General features: G+C 45.4%; 1 protein-coding gene across 3 annotated transcripts; it reads right to left on the reverse strand.

The window, feature by feature from the left end:
- Positions 1–2587: 2587 nt before the first annotated feature.
- paqr6 (progestin and adipoQ receptor family member VI) lies at positions 2588–16092 on the reverse strand. 3 transcript variants are annotated; one of them, XM_037454675.2, is made up of 8 exons: positions 15908–16092; positions 9259–9530; positions 8220–8347; positions 7700–7905; positions 6380–6506; positions 5909–6005; positions 5418–5562; positions 2588–5186 (listed from the first exon to the last, which is right to left on the reverse strand). In XM_037454675.2, the coding sequence occupies exons 1-8, from the start codon at positions 15966–15968 to the stop codon at positions 4936–4938; spliced, it is 1287 nt and encodes a 428-aa protein (XP_037310572.2). In that variant the 5' UTR covers positions 15969–16092; the 3' UTR covers positions 2588–4935. The 3 variants fall into 3 exon arrangements, with proteins under 3 accessions (XP_037310572.2, XP_037310573.2, XP_037310574.2); XM_037454676.2 differs by lacking the exon at positions 15908–16092 and adding an exon at positions 13108–13258; XM_037454677.2 differs by lacking the exon at positions 15908–16092 and adding an exon at positions 9582–9701.
- Positions 16093–16103: the final 11 nt, after the last annotated feature.

Genomic DNA, 16103 nt, shown 5'->3' on the forward strand with positions numbered 1-16103 from the left:
AACGGATGTTTGGTACGGACCTTGAAACCTGGACATGGGACTTTATTCTAAGGCCTTCGGTGTAAATGTACATAAGAAATCCAAAGCTGTACAATCAAAAGCGTGAGCTCGTTTGTTTCTGAAACCCAGTGTGTCACGAGCATTTTCTTTTTAAATGTCATGCAGGTGTTTGTTTACATGTAATATATGAACAGGAGAGCGACCTTTGCCCCCCCCCCCCCCCCCCACCCTCCGTCATTCTGTACAAATGAGCGGCGTTCAACAGGCTGCGGTTTCCACCTTCATAATCAAAGCACTGTGGTGAAGCTCTCCGAGGGGGGAGGGGGAGGGGGGGGTGTGGACACACTGCGATGGTTTCAGAGGCGACAGATGGGTTAAAGGGGGTTAAACTCCAGGAGGACAGCGACAGACGGCGGTGAAACCGAGACAGGGGGCCGAGTGTACCGACCGCGATGCCTTCAAGTGTAAATACCCAATGTACATACTCTGTATTAATGTCTGAAATATATATATATATATACCTTCATGTACGGTTACTCCAGCACTTTGTTTATTTTTAAGGGCAGACAATATACAAACTTGATTTATAAAAAAGAATCCCCCCTCCGGGCAGCGGCCGATCCGTCATTACCGGGTGCTTCAGAGCGAACAATGACTCGGGCCTCCGCCTGGTCTTAAAGTTGGACGTCTTAACAAGGCCATTCAGCAGCCTCCTATTATTTCTGACGAACTAATCAGCATCCTGCGACGCCTCGACGGGATCCTCTGCAGATGGTTATTGAAAAGGAATAATCAAGTTTCAGATTGGCCTTAGCGCCGGGCCTCCGGCAAACCAACACCAACCGAACCTTTTCTCCCCCCCCCCCATCACTCTGCATGCACAGCGTCTCCTGGGAGTGGTAATGGATTGTGAGTAATGCTATCATCCCCTTTCTCGGTCTCTTTCTCTCTTCCTCTCCTCCCCCCCCCCCCCCCCCCCCCCACCCCGGTGTACCGGGCGGATGAAAACACTTGGAGGACTCGTGTCTGGCTTATTGTTTTCTTCTGGTGTCTACAAAGCGGACTCGGGGGCCGGATCGGATTAATACACATGGTGTCTGTCCCCCGTTAGCCTGAAGGGCTCCATTTGTGAATTCATTTTATTATTATTTTTTTTTTTTTTTTAATAAGCACTTGAGTCTCTTCAGCCTGGTTAGACAGAATATGACTGTAATAAAAGCTCCAAGAGCTCTTTCTAAAATGGAACTTTCCTTTTTAATCACCCACCTCAACAGATAATGCTTGTATGCAGGGTATTGATTTTTTTACGGTAATTATATTTTATCCTAGTCAGTGGAGGTTCATTTAGCTCTCTACGCTTTACTGTGAACCCTTAAGAGCAGTTAGTACGAAGAGAACAAAATCGTAATTAGGTAGAATTTGTACAGATGGCTTTAACCAAAATGAAAAAGACATCTTTTCAGTTATCAGTACTGTAGTTTTGACCGGATTCCTTTTTTTGGTTTTAGTTTGCTAACGTGTATATATAGAATGAGTATGTGGCACTGGGTTGGTGATTAAAGTGGAAGAAAAACACAGCGCTTCTTTTCCTGGAATCATATTCGCTTATTAAGAACAACCCTCAGACGGTTTCCTGTAGGACTAGTTTCAAGAAAATGGCTCCTTTTCGAAAAATAATAATTGAACTGAAAGTTGTTTAATCTTACATTCTGAGGGAGGAGCAGATTATTTATTTCACATAAGCTTTTTCTTCTACGTGACAGGCCTTACTTTTGGGTTTTCATTCTCTGCCTTAAACAAAACGCATGGTTTTTATTCTAAAGGGTGAATATTGGGCTAAAGCTTTTATTCCATTTCTGCAGTCAGACTTTTTCCTTATTATACATTTTTGGTGATTCACACACCGGAGCCTATTTTTTTTTGGGGGGGGGGGGGGGGAATAAATCAGATCCTCATTAGAGCCACGCGCTGCTCCGCCTGAAGGACACTGGTCATGTTCTGCCCTCTGCTGGTCGCTCGCATACACTGCAGACTGAAATTAAGACTCCACCAAACAAAACACATTTGCTCATCTTAAGACCAAAATGTTAATTGAATAAGTTAAAGAGCTTAGATGTCAATATTTTTTAAGGTATTTGCAGGGATGAGCTGAGGACAAGTTGCAGATCTGTGTTTTATCCAAGTATACAAAAGTAGAGCGGAACCAATTCATCGAAAAATAGTCAATGTATTTCATTTTGAGGGAAACATTTATAAAACTATAAAAACATGTTTTTAAGAAGTTTCAGATTGGACGAATGAAAACATTCAGGATGTCAATTTCAATTGTGGGCAATTAAACTGGAATTCTCTTTTTTTTTCCACGTTAGAACCTTGTACAGCTGTAAAAAAAAAAAAATTCAGTTTGAAGACATTTCAAATGATTCCAGAGACGATTTTTAGACTTATAAAAAGGCCTTATTTATTACACAAGTATTAGAACACTGTAGCAAATTACAAATTATTCACAGCAATGAACAAAGAAATATGTATACATTTTAAGAGTAGTTAGTTATCTATACAAAAGGGTTGTATACAACTTTGTCTATTAAAAAAAAGGCACCAATGAATCCTCTTTCAAAACCTTTAGAATGTGTCGACCCGCACTTTTCTTTGCTCTCCATTTCTCGTTGTCCCACAACCTTCAATACTTTTTTTGTTTGTTGTATTTGTACATTAGAAAAGTGCCCATTTTACCTGAATCTGCTTGTCCACCGAGGAGTAAACCAACAAGGTCTACGTGACAAGCAGCCTTAGAAGTAACAGTGATCTGGTCCGGAGAATGCGCAGGCTTGGAATTGGAATTTAAAATATGGGGGGGGAAAAAATAAATTTTAAAAAATTGGAGAAAATAATGAAATGCAACTCGGTGCGGCGACGTGGACCCGTTTGAGGAGGAGGAGGAGGAGGCCTTTATCGCTGAGAAACCGAGCCGGCACCAAACGGCTGACGACAGGCAATTACAACGGTTTGAGTAAAAAATAAAAATAAATGTATTGGCCATTAAAAATAGCACACGGCGATTCCAACAACCAGCCGGGTCAAAACCGGCGGACGCTGCGAGGCGACCGGAGAGCAAATGAGAAAGAATGAAAGCCATCAGAGCTCAGTGGGGGGGCAAAATAAAAGGAGAAATAGTCTGTAAAACTGCATCGAATACAAATAAGTCTCCGCTTTGTCCGATACACAAACCTTAAAAACACCCCAAACGACTGCCGTGTGTGTGTTTGTGGTTCTACACCCGACTTCAGCGACCAACGTGGACCTGTAGCACCGTGCACTCCCATCATAGCACATACAACCCCCCCCCCCCCCCCCTCACCAAACTCTACCAAAAGACCCTTGTGTATGTGTGTGTGTTAGTCGAGTGCTCCCTGTGGGTTCTGGTTGAACTACTGTGGCGTTAATGGCAGAATGACGCGTTACAGCGACGACACACACCTCCCATTAAACAATATTTATCAAAGCCGTGAATACAAAGTGTACCGATTCGGCTGCTGTGCATTCATTTACAAGTGGTGCATCTTATCCAGTCGCATTTCTTTCATTTTGAGAGGTCCTTACAATATTTATTTTCTTGGAACTGATAACTTAATTATATTAATTTCCAGTTTCTTTTCCAAAAAGGCCAAAATCCCCAAATGTTTAATGTATAATGAGGCTTTACAAGAAGCTGGGACAGATGTTTAGCTGTTTGACCTGAGAAGTGACAGAAATGATCAAATATCTAGAGTTTTGCATTAATTGATTTTAAATATTTCTCTTTTGTCGACACGAGTTGGAAACCTGATGAAACAATTCAACGCTTTTTGCACCAGTTTTAAAGATTCTGAGATCAATAACAAATTACAGCGCAGAATCGGTTCATTTTTACTTTATCAGTTTCCAAAAAGAGAAAAACATTCCCAGTTGTGAAAATAATAAATATATAATTATTATTTCAGCAGTGAATGCAGCCTGAGTCGTGATAACCACAGTATGCAGCTAGTGGGATTGGTTTGTAGTTCTATATATGCACCACAATACTGACATCTTATTAATAACCCTCAAGTGGACTCAATCCACTCGTCTCCCCAATCTTAATTCTTTAGTGTTAAGTCACACGTGATGGAAAGGACCGGAAACATCACACCACTGAGTTCAAATGCTTTAGTCCATGAAATATTATTAGAACAGATGGTTTATGTGAAAGAGAAACACAAGAAAATGGTGCCGCTCGCGCTTTGAACACTCGAGACCTTCAGGGGGTACAAGGCCACTATAGCGTTGTCATGGAAACCTGCGGTTCTAAAAGGATTTTTTTTTTTTAATAAGAAGAAAAACGGTACATCTCTTTTAATTACTGACGCGCTGCAATATATTTGTCTTTCCTTCTGCCGAGTTCACGAAAAGCCGGGCAAATCAGGAGAAAAGCACCACATCGATGTGTGGATCAACTGGATCAGAGCTGCATCACATTATGACAATCGACTGTTTATGTTAACAGAAACACACCAACCCAAAAAGTCCAGTTACAGAAAAGATTTTCCATAAATCCTTAATAAAGTAAAAGGAGATTCTGTCCTAGAACACGCAAAACAGAAATAAAAAACAAAAACAAATCCAAATATAATCCCTGCAAAATGCAACATTAGATGTTTTTAGTTTTAGACCAGAGCCGGTTGTGAATCACTGTAAACATGGTGGATGAAACAAAGCACTTGTGTTGCAACTGCTTTTCAAACGAGGAACCGTAGCAATAAATTAAACGAGACATTCCGCACACGGCGAACATGGGACGCGGCGTCAGAAAGGGGCTTCGGTAAAACTAGAACTAGTGGCGTTAATAGTAGTCTCAAACCCACGCACCCACACACCTTTCCTTTGGAGAACGAATCGGGGTGGGGAAACCCGCCCTCACTGCTCCTTGCACTTCGGCGTGCGCGGCGGCGGCGGCGGCTTCCACAGCAGCGGGGTGCTGAAGATGCCGATGACGCCCAGGTTGAGCACGAGGCTGGCGAGCAGCATGCCGATGGTCCCCAGGAAGGAGGGCGCCCCGCCGCGGGCCACCAGCCAGGCCCGCCGCGTCGCCATGTCCGCCATCACGCCCTCCATCTGGAAGTGGGTGCCCACCACGGCGGCCACGTGGAACAGCTGGTGGCTGTGGCCTGCGTGACGAGAGGGAGAGCGACGTGAGGGGGGAGGGGACAAAAACATCCCGACTGCTGCTGGAGGAGACCACGAGAGAGACGCGCCGTTGTCGTCGGCAACCGCATCCCACTACCACGGTGGGTGCAGAGTGACTTCTCATTGGGGGGTGGGGGGGGCAAATGAAAGTATTTCTCTCCGGTTCCACTTTATAGCTCCATTTTTTTTTTTATAAGAGCAAAGGGACGTACCGAAGTAGTCAAAGCGCCCCGGGGCCAGCCTCTCCGGGAGGTGGGCGGTGAACAGGAAACAGGTGAGGACGGCGAAGAGGACGTGGTAAGTGTGGCTGGACAAGGCGTCGCTCCAGCTGCAGCCCCCGCCGAAGCAGAGAAGGATCTACGCGCACACACACACACACACACACACACGTGTTGAGTGCAATTCAGGAAACAAAGTGCTAATTGAGCTCAAAGGGAGGAGGAGAAATGCAGATTTTTTAAAAAATGTCGTACTGTTGGTTGTTTGACCTCGTTGGGGAGAAAGCAGTAATCCGACCAATGACTCGTGTCAAACTAATCGTCGCGGTGATTAGAGGGATTACTTGATGAGAGCAATGCATTTGTTTTACTAATCAGCTGTGCACGCTTACATAATGACACAAACAGTGCCTGTGTGTGTGTGCGTGTGTGTGTGTGTGTGTGATATCCACATCGCTTCTGCGTGCAACAATTCCGACACTCACCCGATAGAACAGGGGGGCCGTGTCGAATATGAAGGGAACGACGAAGGCTGCCGTCCTCAGAGCTTTGCTCTTCTGGGGGAACTGCAGCTCCAGGAACCTGTGGGCACGGACGCAGGGCAGCGATCAGCGCATCTCAGTCACTGAATTATTAAAAAAAAACTATACGTGTACTAATCAACAGGTGGTACGATAGCACGTGCATCGGTACCACACACAAATGTCACTTTTCAATGTCAGTGTGTAGATTAAAGTTGAAAAATCAAGCTCAAAACTCCCAAAATCGGAGCGTTCGTAAACCCCAACATCAGCAGACTTAAACTGAACAGCACAAGACCCTTTTCTTCATTGCTCTTTGACTCACTTCACTCAACCGTACCCAATGATCTGAGGCCGTTCTTGCTAAACTCAAATGCTGAAGCACTAAAAAGGTGTGTCCTGCCCGGTGTTGTCCTGCGGCTGAGGGGAGCTCACCTGGAGTAGCAGGACAGGCTGGTACAGAACAGCGAGTTCCCGATGGCGATGGGGACGAAGTGTTGGTGGAGCCAGCTGTTCACCAGGCAGTCCGGCATGACGTAGTAGGCGTAGCTCATGGCGCAACCTGCCGACAAACACGCCACCCTCAGAAAATACAGATGCGCTCCGAGGGCCTGATGTGACTAGTCTGGTTTATGTTTTAATGCGGACAAAACAAAGGCATCCGTGTAAAAATGAAAAGTATATAATGAATAAAAAACGTTTTACCCGGGTGTGTTTTCTGAATCCACCACTAGGTGTCCCTCAAGTTTACTTATCATTGTCCGCTCCCTTCAAAGCTCCCTCGAGACCCTTTGAACACTTGTGATTAAAGAGGGTTTAGAGTTAGGCGGCAGCCTCCTGCTTTCAGAGGGTGCATCTGCCGCACTGTGCGCGCACGGACCTCGCCGCCGCCACCGCCGCCTCGGGTTCCGTCCAGAAAGCAGTCTTACGGGCCCTCGTCCCCCCCCCCCCCCCCCGAGGCGGACTTCTGAACATTTAAAACTGGGCAAAGCGTGGCACTAAGAGGCTTTGGGGCAGATTAGGAGTCTTTTTTTTTTTAGTTATAAAACGGCGGAGGCCCGCCCACAAAGACAAATACAACAGTGACTAATGTGAAGTGAACACACGCACGCCTTATAAAAGAACACACACAGTTAATGCCTGATAATGTATATTTGAATGAACGTCTTGCCTGTTCTTACTCGCCTAAGACGCCGCAAACCGAAACCGCACAAACCCGTTCCCAGACAACACCCGCAGTGCTTTGTTGAAATTGAAAATTCCTCTGTGGATGGCCGACACAATGACGGCCGAGAGGTCAAACGCACGCTGCCCCCCCCCCCCTTCTCCCCTCCCCTCCCCGGGGTGCAGATAAGACAAACAAATTGTAAAGGAGGCGGAATATGGAAATAATAAAAGCTCCGATCACGTGTGCAAAGTAGATATCACGTTAGAAACACTGCGTCAGCCTTCTTGGGAAACTCGATTGTTAATCTTAAGATAATTCGGTCACTTGGAGGTGATCGCGACTCTTTCCCACTTACAAGGTAGTTAAAAAAAACTAAAAATGTTGTACCATGGTAGACAGAGATTTGAGATTTTCACCTTGACTTCCGGTGACAATCTCCGACATGAACGTTTACAGGAAAAAGGCCCAAAAAGGAATAGTCCTCAAAGTGAAGTATACAACATGCTAATCAAGTCTCTTAAAATAAACATCCAGGTGCTTTGTGAAGGTGTACGGACAATGCATGAACCATTTCTACAGGGACTCACCCAGACTGTAGAGGCTGAGCGCTCCGTAGTCAAAGAAGTAGCAGATGTGGCGGGACTCGGGGGACATGGTGCTGAAGGTGTGCGCGCAGCTGGAGGTGAAGGGGTAGACGCAGATGAGCAGCATGTAGACCAGGAGGGGCCAGGTGTAGCTGTCGCTCAGGAAGTTCATCGTGGAGCAGAGGACACAGAAGCGCCACAGGAAGTACCTGCAACATTTGATAGGTGTTTTTTTTGGTCGTCGTTAGAAATCAGCTTTATCTGATTTTTTGGGGATCCTGCCTCAATTTTTTTCTTGCCTTTCAAAAAAAAAAAAATGTTGGTTTAAAGTCGCTCTACCTTGAGAATGAAGACATTTCGTCTCTTTTGTTGAAAAAAGTGAGTATAGGAATATTTTAGCTTGTTAAACGCAAATATTTTAGAACTTGCACATAGAAATGCAAGCTGAGCCGTCTCCATGTTAGATGTTTTGCTTGCGACAATAAACACACTAAAACACAACAACCGCGTGATTTGCGCGCACCATGTCGGCAGGAAGTGGGTCCAGATGTTGATGGTCTCGTTGTTCATGTGGAAGCTGCTGAGGAGGCAGTCCAGCGCCGAGCTCTTTGGGTGCCGGTAGCCCGAGATGATGCTGTCCTCCCTGAACACCTGAGGACCGAGGACACCCTCGTTACACAGGACACAAACTCAAAACGCCCCAACTTCAAGTCAAATAATGTATAATCTACTTTTATATGTTGACATGAACGTCATTCAGACTAAATCTACTTCAACATGCCATCGATGACTGGCGCACGGAGTCCGTTGTTGAGCCGATGCTGTTGGTCTCTCGTAAATTAAAGGACTTTTTTTTTCCCCCTTTTATTTATATGTTTTCAAACCCGCCTGAGCGGTTTGTTTTTTGACCAAACAGACGGCGTCCTGAGCGACCGACGGAAAGAGACAGAAGCATCGACTCAAAGTACGGAAAAACTCCACCGACACAAGGATCTAGGACACATTTCACTGCCAACATAGAACCGGTTTTTGCTTGGAAATTCTTCAGATAAGATAAGCACACAGCAGTCGGGTGGACGCCTGCCAACACGGACGCTTGAACCGCCGCGGTCTGCCTCCAGAAGGAGGAGGAAGAGGAGGAGGAGGAAGAGGAGGAGGAGCGGCTCTCCAGCACAATCAGCTGCCACAGGGCTTTACCACGTTTCATGTCGGTATATTGGTTTGACTTGTGCTGTTAGGAAGAGCATATAAACACTGGGAGGGAAACAGAAGATATAGATGGGAAATGCAAAGTGCTTCCTGCCAAAAACGCCAAGCTTTTAAGCCCTCAGCAAGTTTTTACGACTATTGTGGTACATAAATAATGTAAACAGTGTTAACGTCATCATAAACACCATTTTGAAATACTATTATCATTATTATTGTTATTTCAGCTCACAGATGCACCTTGTGAGAGCCAATACCGCACCAGCGATGCTTCCTGAACTGGTGACAAGAGGACATTTAATATTTATTGTTAATAATTTATATAGAGCAGGATGAAAACCTCCTTCCTCCCGTACCTTGGGGATCTGGTGGATGTCAAAGAGCGGGGGCAGCTTGATGCGGAGCATGTCGGCGGGCAGTCTGATGGCGCCCCTCCCTCGCTGACAAACCTCCCGGAGCCTGGCGCGGCCCCCGCGGCAGAGGACCACCCAGATGGGGTAGTCCAGCACCGGCACCCGGGCCTCCCGCCCCGGACCGTCAGCCTCCCATTGCAGACAGCGTCCCCAGCCCTGGCTCCAACCGCCTCGGACGCCGGCGCCGAGCCCGATGCCCCGCCACACTGGAAACACTGCGGGGACCAACAACGAGAACCATGAGGGACACACACACACACACACACTTTGGACAACGTTCCCCTCCGGACCCGGCGGGCGTCTCTCCGGTCATCGCGGCTCAAGTGTGGATTGGGGAAACAAGAGGGTGGCGCCGCTCACTGCGACCCCAGCTGCAGGCCCGCGGGCCGGTTAGCGGGGACAAAGTGAGCTTTTGTGGAGGGTTGGAGCCATGGAGAGCACGGGGGGGGGGGGGGGGCAAAGGACGACAGTTACACGCTGTGCTGGATGGAAATGAGGCCGCGCGGACGGGTACAAATCCTGCATTCATCCCGGCTGGATGACAACACGCACGAACTGGGACCATGGCGTGTGTGACAAAAGTAACTCCAGCCTTAAACACATGGGTTTGTGCAGACAGGGCAAATATCGAGTCCGCCTGGTCAACTTTGCGGTCAAAAACTTGGTGGTTTAATAAATCTCGCACGCATCCTTCCGCAAAACACAACATCCCCCCCTTTCAAAGTTGACTGTGGTTTCCTGAGGATTTCTGGCTGCTCCTGTCCAAGTGGTGTTTATGAGTTTGATATAAAAGATTTTTAAAAAATGGTCAAAGCACTGCACAGTTGATGTGACAGCTTTAAAAATCGATTAAAGCCAAATGACATATTTTTGTATTATTATAACTACACAGATTGTGATGAGTTCTGCAGGAGGTTTTTTTTTTTTTTTCCAAACTTTTTTTAAGCAGAGTTTAAAAAGCTCCAGAGTGCAAACGAGTTCCCCCATGATGCAAAGGATGGTACAGAAGTGGTGACCATCAGTAAAGAGTGATCCAGTTAGTTTTCAGCTGGGACTCTGATGACAAGCAGGACTTGAAGGATAACATCTGCGTCCCCTGCCACCTCCAGGCTGCTGCTGTTACCTGTTATGCAGCCATTCAGGACCGACACAAACAGCTCTTCCTGCCTTCCTTCCTTCCTTTTTTGTGTGTTTTGGTTCATCTCCTGATGTCCAAAATTCCTTCCCACTCACTCGTGACGTTGATCACGTGACTTTTCTCTATGGACGTCTTTATTGGCCAGAGGCTGACAATACGAGCTATGCGAGAGAGAGAGAGAGAGAGAGAGCGAGAGAGAGAGCATGTTGTGCAGAGGGATGGACACATGTGTGCTTTGTACTGAATGTCCTCGCTCTGCGGCTCCAGCTACTCGGCTTTCAGACCATTTTAGGATCAATTTATGGCATTCTAGAGAATAGAATAGAATAACTTTGACGTTTTCCAAGACGCCCCCCCCTCCCCCAAACATTGGTACGTTCCTGGATTCCAATGACATCATGATCCAACAACTAAGCAAAGATTGCCCAATACTTCTTGTCTTTATTTTAGTCTCAAAACAATATGCACAAAATTCAAAAAGAAGTTAAAGGTGCGAGCACCCTCCTTGCACGTCGCGGCCCGAGGACGCCTGTGGTCAGTTGTCTTTAACCGTGTGGAGGAATGCCGCTTTGCAGGCTTTATCTTTGACATTATCATGGTCTTAGGCCTTTTATGTCAACATATAACCAGGACCTTCTGATGTATCAGTCGAATTTTAAAGCTTCTCAAAATACCATCGATGAGCAAAACTTCCACCAATATCTCAATCCCCAGACTACAATTGGTCATTTTCAGATAAGGAAACAATCAATACTTTCATTCAGACAGATTATACACATCACCATGGTGTCACTTATGGATAACCAGGACATTCTGATGTACCATCCCCCCACAAAAGCCTCTCAAAATACCATACATGACGCAACTTCCTTTGAAATCTTTCAAAAGGTGTTTTTTTTAATTGATCCCTACACACATAGTTTAATATTTCTTCCAGCAAAATGCAATTTTTTAGAGACCAAGGACTTAAGAGCACACTGCGTAGATTTGAAAAGAATCGGGTTTTAATCCGTGGGAGGAGTTCGGTCTTTCACAACTCAGGAACTTATGAAAATATGACAAAAAGGCACATCTTTAATGATTAAATGCAGCGCCCCCTAATCCTTAAAAATTATGAAAAAATTAGGGTTCCAAGTTTACACATGGTACAATTTTGGTGAGGGCAGGCCGAGCCATTTGGAGGTTAAAAATCGGACAGATTAAGCCACACCCCTTGCCAAGTTAATTACCCCATATCTCATCAAAACAATGAGTTATCAGCACTATTCGGATATATCAAGGGCACATTGAACCAATAATGATCCACGGAAGGTTTCGTGACAATCAAACTCAGCGTTTAGGAGAAATTGCCACAACAAAAAAATTAAAAATGGCAGAAAATCTAGTTGGGTGCATTTGCATACCACGATTGAGTTTTTTGTAGAGCATGTGCAAGAGCACGTGTGTGCCAACTTTCAAGTTGATCGGACATCGGGGGCTATAGAGACCTCTCTTTATACCCAATTTTTAACAGTCCAGATATCCATGCCAAATTTAACAACTTTTTGAATATAATAAAGGCCCTAAAACGAGCCTCGGTTTGTGAGAATAATGACAATTCCTTAAAATACGCTAAGTTCCTCTACGAATAGTCGTAACGAGGACCCTAAAAAAGGTCCATTGGTTTACTACTTTTGGAAAGTGTCAGAAACCCGAAAAATCTGAGGAGACCGGTTCCCCTCCCCGAAGGTCTGTGGACTACAAGACAAATCCCCCGTAAGAGAAGCCCCCATTTCTCCTTCCTGAAGCGGCGCATTAGCCTCCTCCCTGTGCTCCAGTGGGGGCCGCGTATAACTTGGGGGGGGGGGGGGGGGGGGGGTTAAACCACGCGTGCCAGACGTGTCCCTCCGCGGAACCCCTTTTCCCGGTAAGGGTCTACATTTTCACATGAAGAGGCGCTTACGTAACACGAACAAAGAGGTAACCGTCACTTCCCGTCATGCACCATCAGAACAGTTCATATCTATCGGGATCACGCTTTCGACTGTATTAATTCAACCAAGTAGTTCATCTAAAAACCTGAATGAACACAAGGAGCACAGTGCCAAACAGAAACCGGTTTTACAAGTCAACGCTAATTAAATGTGGAGACATGACCCCCCCGCAGCAGCATACCTCGTCATGCATTGCACAGAATTGTCAACACAAACAAGTCAATTCCCCTGCAGATTCCACGACACAGTCTACACAAGGCAAGGAGATGACTACGCCCATTTCCTAGAAACCAAGCTGACACCCCAAAATATCCCTCAAAACCCTCCAACTAGTTTCACAACAATAGAAAACCAAGAAAAGTAGTGGCAAACACGTTAATAGGCATCGATTCCCATTTGGCGACAGAGCGCGGAGCGCGGGCATTTCACCTGGACAACTCCCCAGCAAACATTTCATCACGAGGAGACAACTCCCGGTGACCCGCCTCGACCCATCGCGACCGTGTGTGTGCGTGCGTGCGTGTGCGTGCGTGTTTCTTTTCTACAAATCACCCCCTTTCCGCTGCGGACCATGTGCGGTTTCTGGCGATGGCGCTTCGCGGAGGGAAGACGTTCGCGTTTCGCATCATTCGGAGCGCATTCTTTTATCTTTTTAAGTTTTTTTTGTTTGTTTTTACTCACCGCGACCCTCCGGCATGCGGAGTCCGGAGAAAGTTCCTCCCCCCACGTACCGTTAGTCCGTCTGCGTCGAGTAACGATGGACGCTTTCGTAGCGCGTGTGACAGCAGCGGCTGGGGCGTCTTTTCCTCGCTCCCTCTTCTCTTCCCCCCCCGCCTCGTCTCTTCCCCCCCCCTTCTTTTGTAACCGCGCGAGCGCCACAGCCTTCTTCCCCCTTCTTGTCCAGCACGAGCCAACAGGAAGCGCTGCTCGGTGCTCACGTGGTTCGCTGGAGCAACAACAACACGAGCCACGTGTGCGTTCAGCGACTCCATCATTTGATACAAGTTATATATATATATATATATATATATATATATATATATATATATATATATATATATATATATATATATATATATATATATATATATATATATTTCAATTGTTATATTTGGTTCGATAAAAAAACGTAAATGGTTAGATTTGAAGAGATTCTTAATTCACCGCTAAGCGTGTAGCATTAGCATGCTAACTGAACAAACCGGCCTAACCGTAGGGTAGTGCGGCCACACATTAAGTCAAGAAACTCTTTTCGTTTCAAAGTTAATGGAGCGTTGGACCATTTTATGGCCTCTCAACGGTACGGATGTTTAAGTTATCCCCTCGTTATTTTTCCAGCTGCAACATTGAACATTCATTTTCACAGTGATATATTATACTTGTGAATCGGAAATCAGCAATTCCAAACATTAACTAGCTTAACTTTACGTTCAGTACATTTAGTCTATTTGAATGTAATTTTGCTTAACCCTCTATACCATAGAGTCTATGGTATGATGTTGCCTCTAGGCAACATACCCATTTTTGGCCTTCTACATTCTCACAATATATCCCCAATTATGATGCAATACTAGGACCATAAGGCACCAATAGCATTGTTTGAATTTGTCATATGACTCTCTGGAGGCCTTTTTGAAAACCTTTTTTGCTGAGTGCCCAACAAGGATCGGCTCAACCAATTCTCTCCACAATAGAGAGCTGAAAAAGGCTTTGTATGTATTCACATTAATATATAAGTAAAGCTTAATTTCTAATAGTTTAGTGTACTTTGTTTTATAATTAAGTAATGTAAACTTGTTAAAATTCAAATGTTGCCTTGAGGCAACACCGTACTAATATGGATTCACCATGACATTGTGGTATATATGGATGGCATGCCAGATATTGGGTCAAGTGGCAACACCATTCTGCAACTTGAGATCATCATTCCAGGCAACCAATCCTACAAGCTGTTCTTTGATAACTGGTTCACCAGTGTGGATCTCCGTTCTCCAAAAAAAAAAAAAAGAGAGATCCACTGTGTTGGAATAGTGCAGCAAAATCGACTGACAGGGTGCAGCTTCTCTGAGGATAAAGCCATGCAAGTTGCCTTTGCAATGAGGAGAAAGTCTTGAAGAAGAGGGGAAGACCATCACAGAGGCTGAGAAGAAGCACAGGTCATCAGTGCCATTAACATCTGTATCAACATCTGGAGAACTTCAGATGAAGGTGTTTGACACCTCAAAAACCTGACTCGGCGCTGATTAAACGTTTTGGAAGACAAAATGTCCTCAAAGTTGCATTTAACTTTTTTTCTACTATAGATCACATTTTCTTGCAGGAATGAGCCTGTGGGGATTCTCCTTTGTTCAAACTCTGACCAGGGGAGGACATCCTGTTTTGAACTGACCAGAGCAAACATCCAGCTCGCGTCAACACAACTTTCTCTCCCATCATGTTTTTGTGAAGGTCTTGTTTGAGTTCACCCAAACAAAGAGCACGCGTGACTCTAAACACCGGCGGGACAACGCAGGTTATTTTTCTCCCCTCATCCCTCCGACTAAATTTAGATATTTCTTTAAGTCATTGAGTTCAAGTGGCGCTTTTCTAAAAATTAGATTGAATTAATGTTCTTGGTCAAAAATGACATCAGTGTAAAAAGAAAAGAAGCAACCTTTCCCGTGTCCCACTACTCAGAGAAACAGGACATTCTTTACAGTCCTTTACTTGTAGTGATATCATTCTAAGCTTAGTTTTATCTAATCGCCCTCTATATAAATCATTCTATTTCATGGGACTTTGTAACTGTGAAGGTAACTCTATAACTTATAAAAAATAGTATATATTTTCTCTCTATAAGTACTAGCACAGGGAATGAAAGTACTTAAAGAATTGGGTTGGATTGCTATAAATGGGAACGACTTACCAGTAAACCTGTAAAAGGAGTGAGTTTACTGAAGCAGAAACGAGTTTTGTATCTTTTTTTATTTATTTTTAGGGAGAAATAGAAGCAGTCTGCGTCACACGGTCGGTGTGATGATGTCAAAGCTGCAGCCAAAACAGGACGGAAGCAAACACAGAGACCGGCTCTGCCCTTCCAGCTTTACGATGTCCGATGGGTTCAGACGAAAAGCTTTTTCTGCAAAAGCTACAAACTACTTTTTGGAAAACAGAAAAATAAAAATAAAATTAAAAAAAATGTTTAAAAAGTTGGGCCTTTTCCCCTTTGCGCCAAACAGACCGGTTCTCTTCCTCTGCACATTCCTGCAGTAACAGAATCAGAAACACCAGTGCACCCCCCCCACGGGGCAGTCTCTTTTCTCTCCCAAAGAAAAAGAAGGGGGGAAAAAAAGAAAGAAAAATAGCCTTGTTCACGGTGGAGGAGACGACCTGCAGCTCCATTTACATGAGAGCGAAACCTGGCTGCAGTGCCCAAACCACCAGAGATTTGTCTGCGAGAAAAGGATTATTTCACATGGAGCCCCAACAGAAGGGTACTTACGCATGAACTCCAGACAGGCCAGGCATTTCCCCACCGCGAGCACAGAGCCTCGCGTCGACATCCCTCACGACAGATCGCAGCTGCTTCTGGACCCCGGTTATGACTCCGAGGAACAGGCTCCTTGCGCGTTTAAAGCTCTCATCCTGCCCCAGCAGCAGCCGCGCCGGGCCTCACCAAAAGAGGATTGCGTCGGGTC

This window comes from Pungitius pungitius, chromosome 11, assembly GCF_949316345.1.
Source record: "Pungitius pungitius chromosome 11, fPunPun2.1, whole genome shotgun sequence".
NCBI classification, from domain to species: Eukaryota; Metazoa; Chordata; class Actinopteri; order Perciformes; family Gasterosteidae; genus Pungitius; species Pungitius pungitius.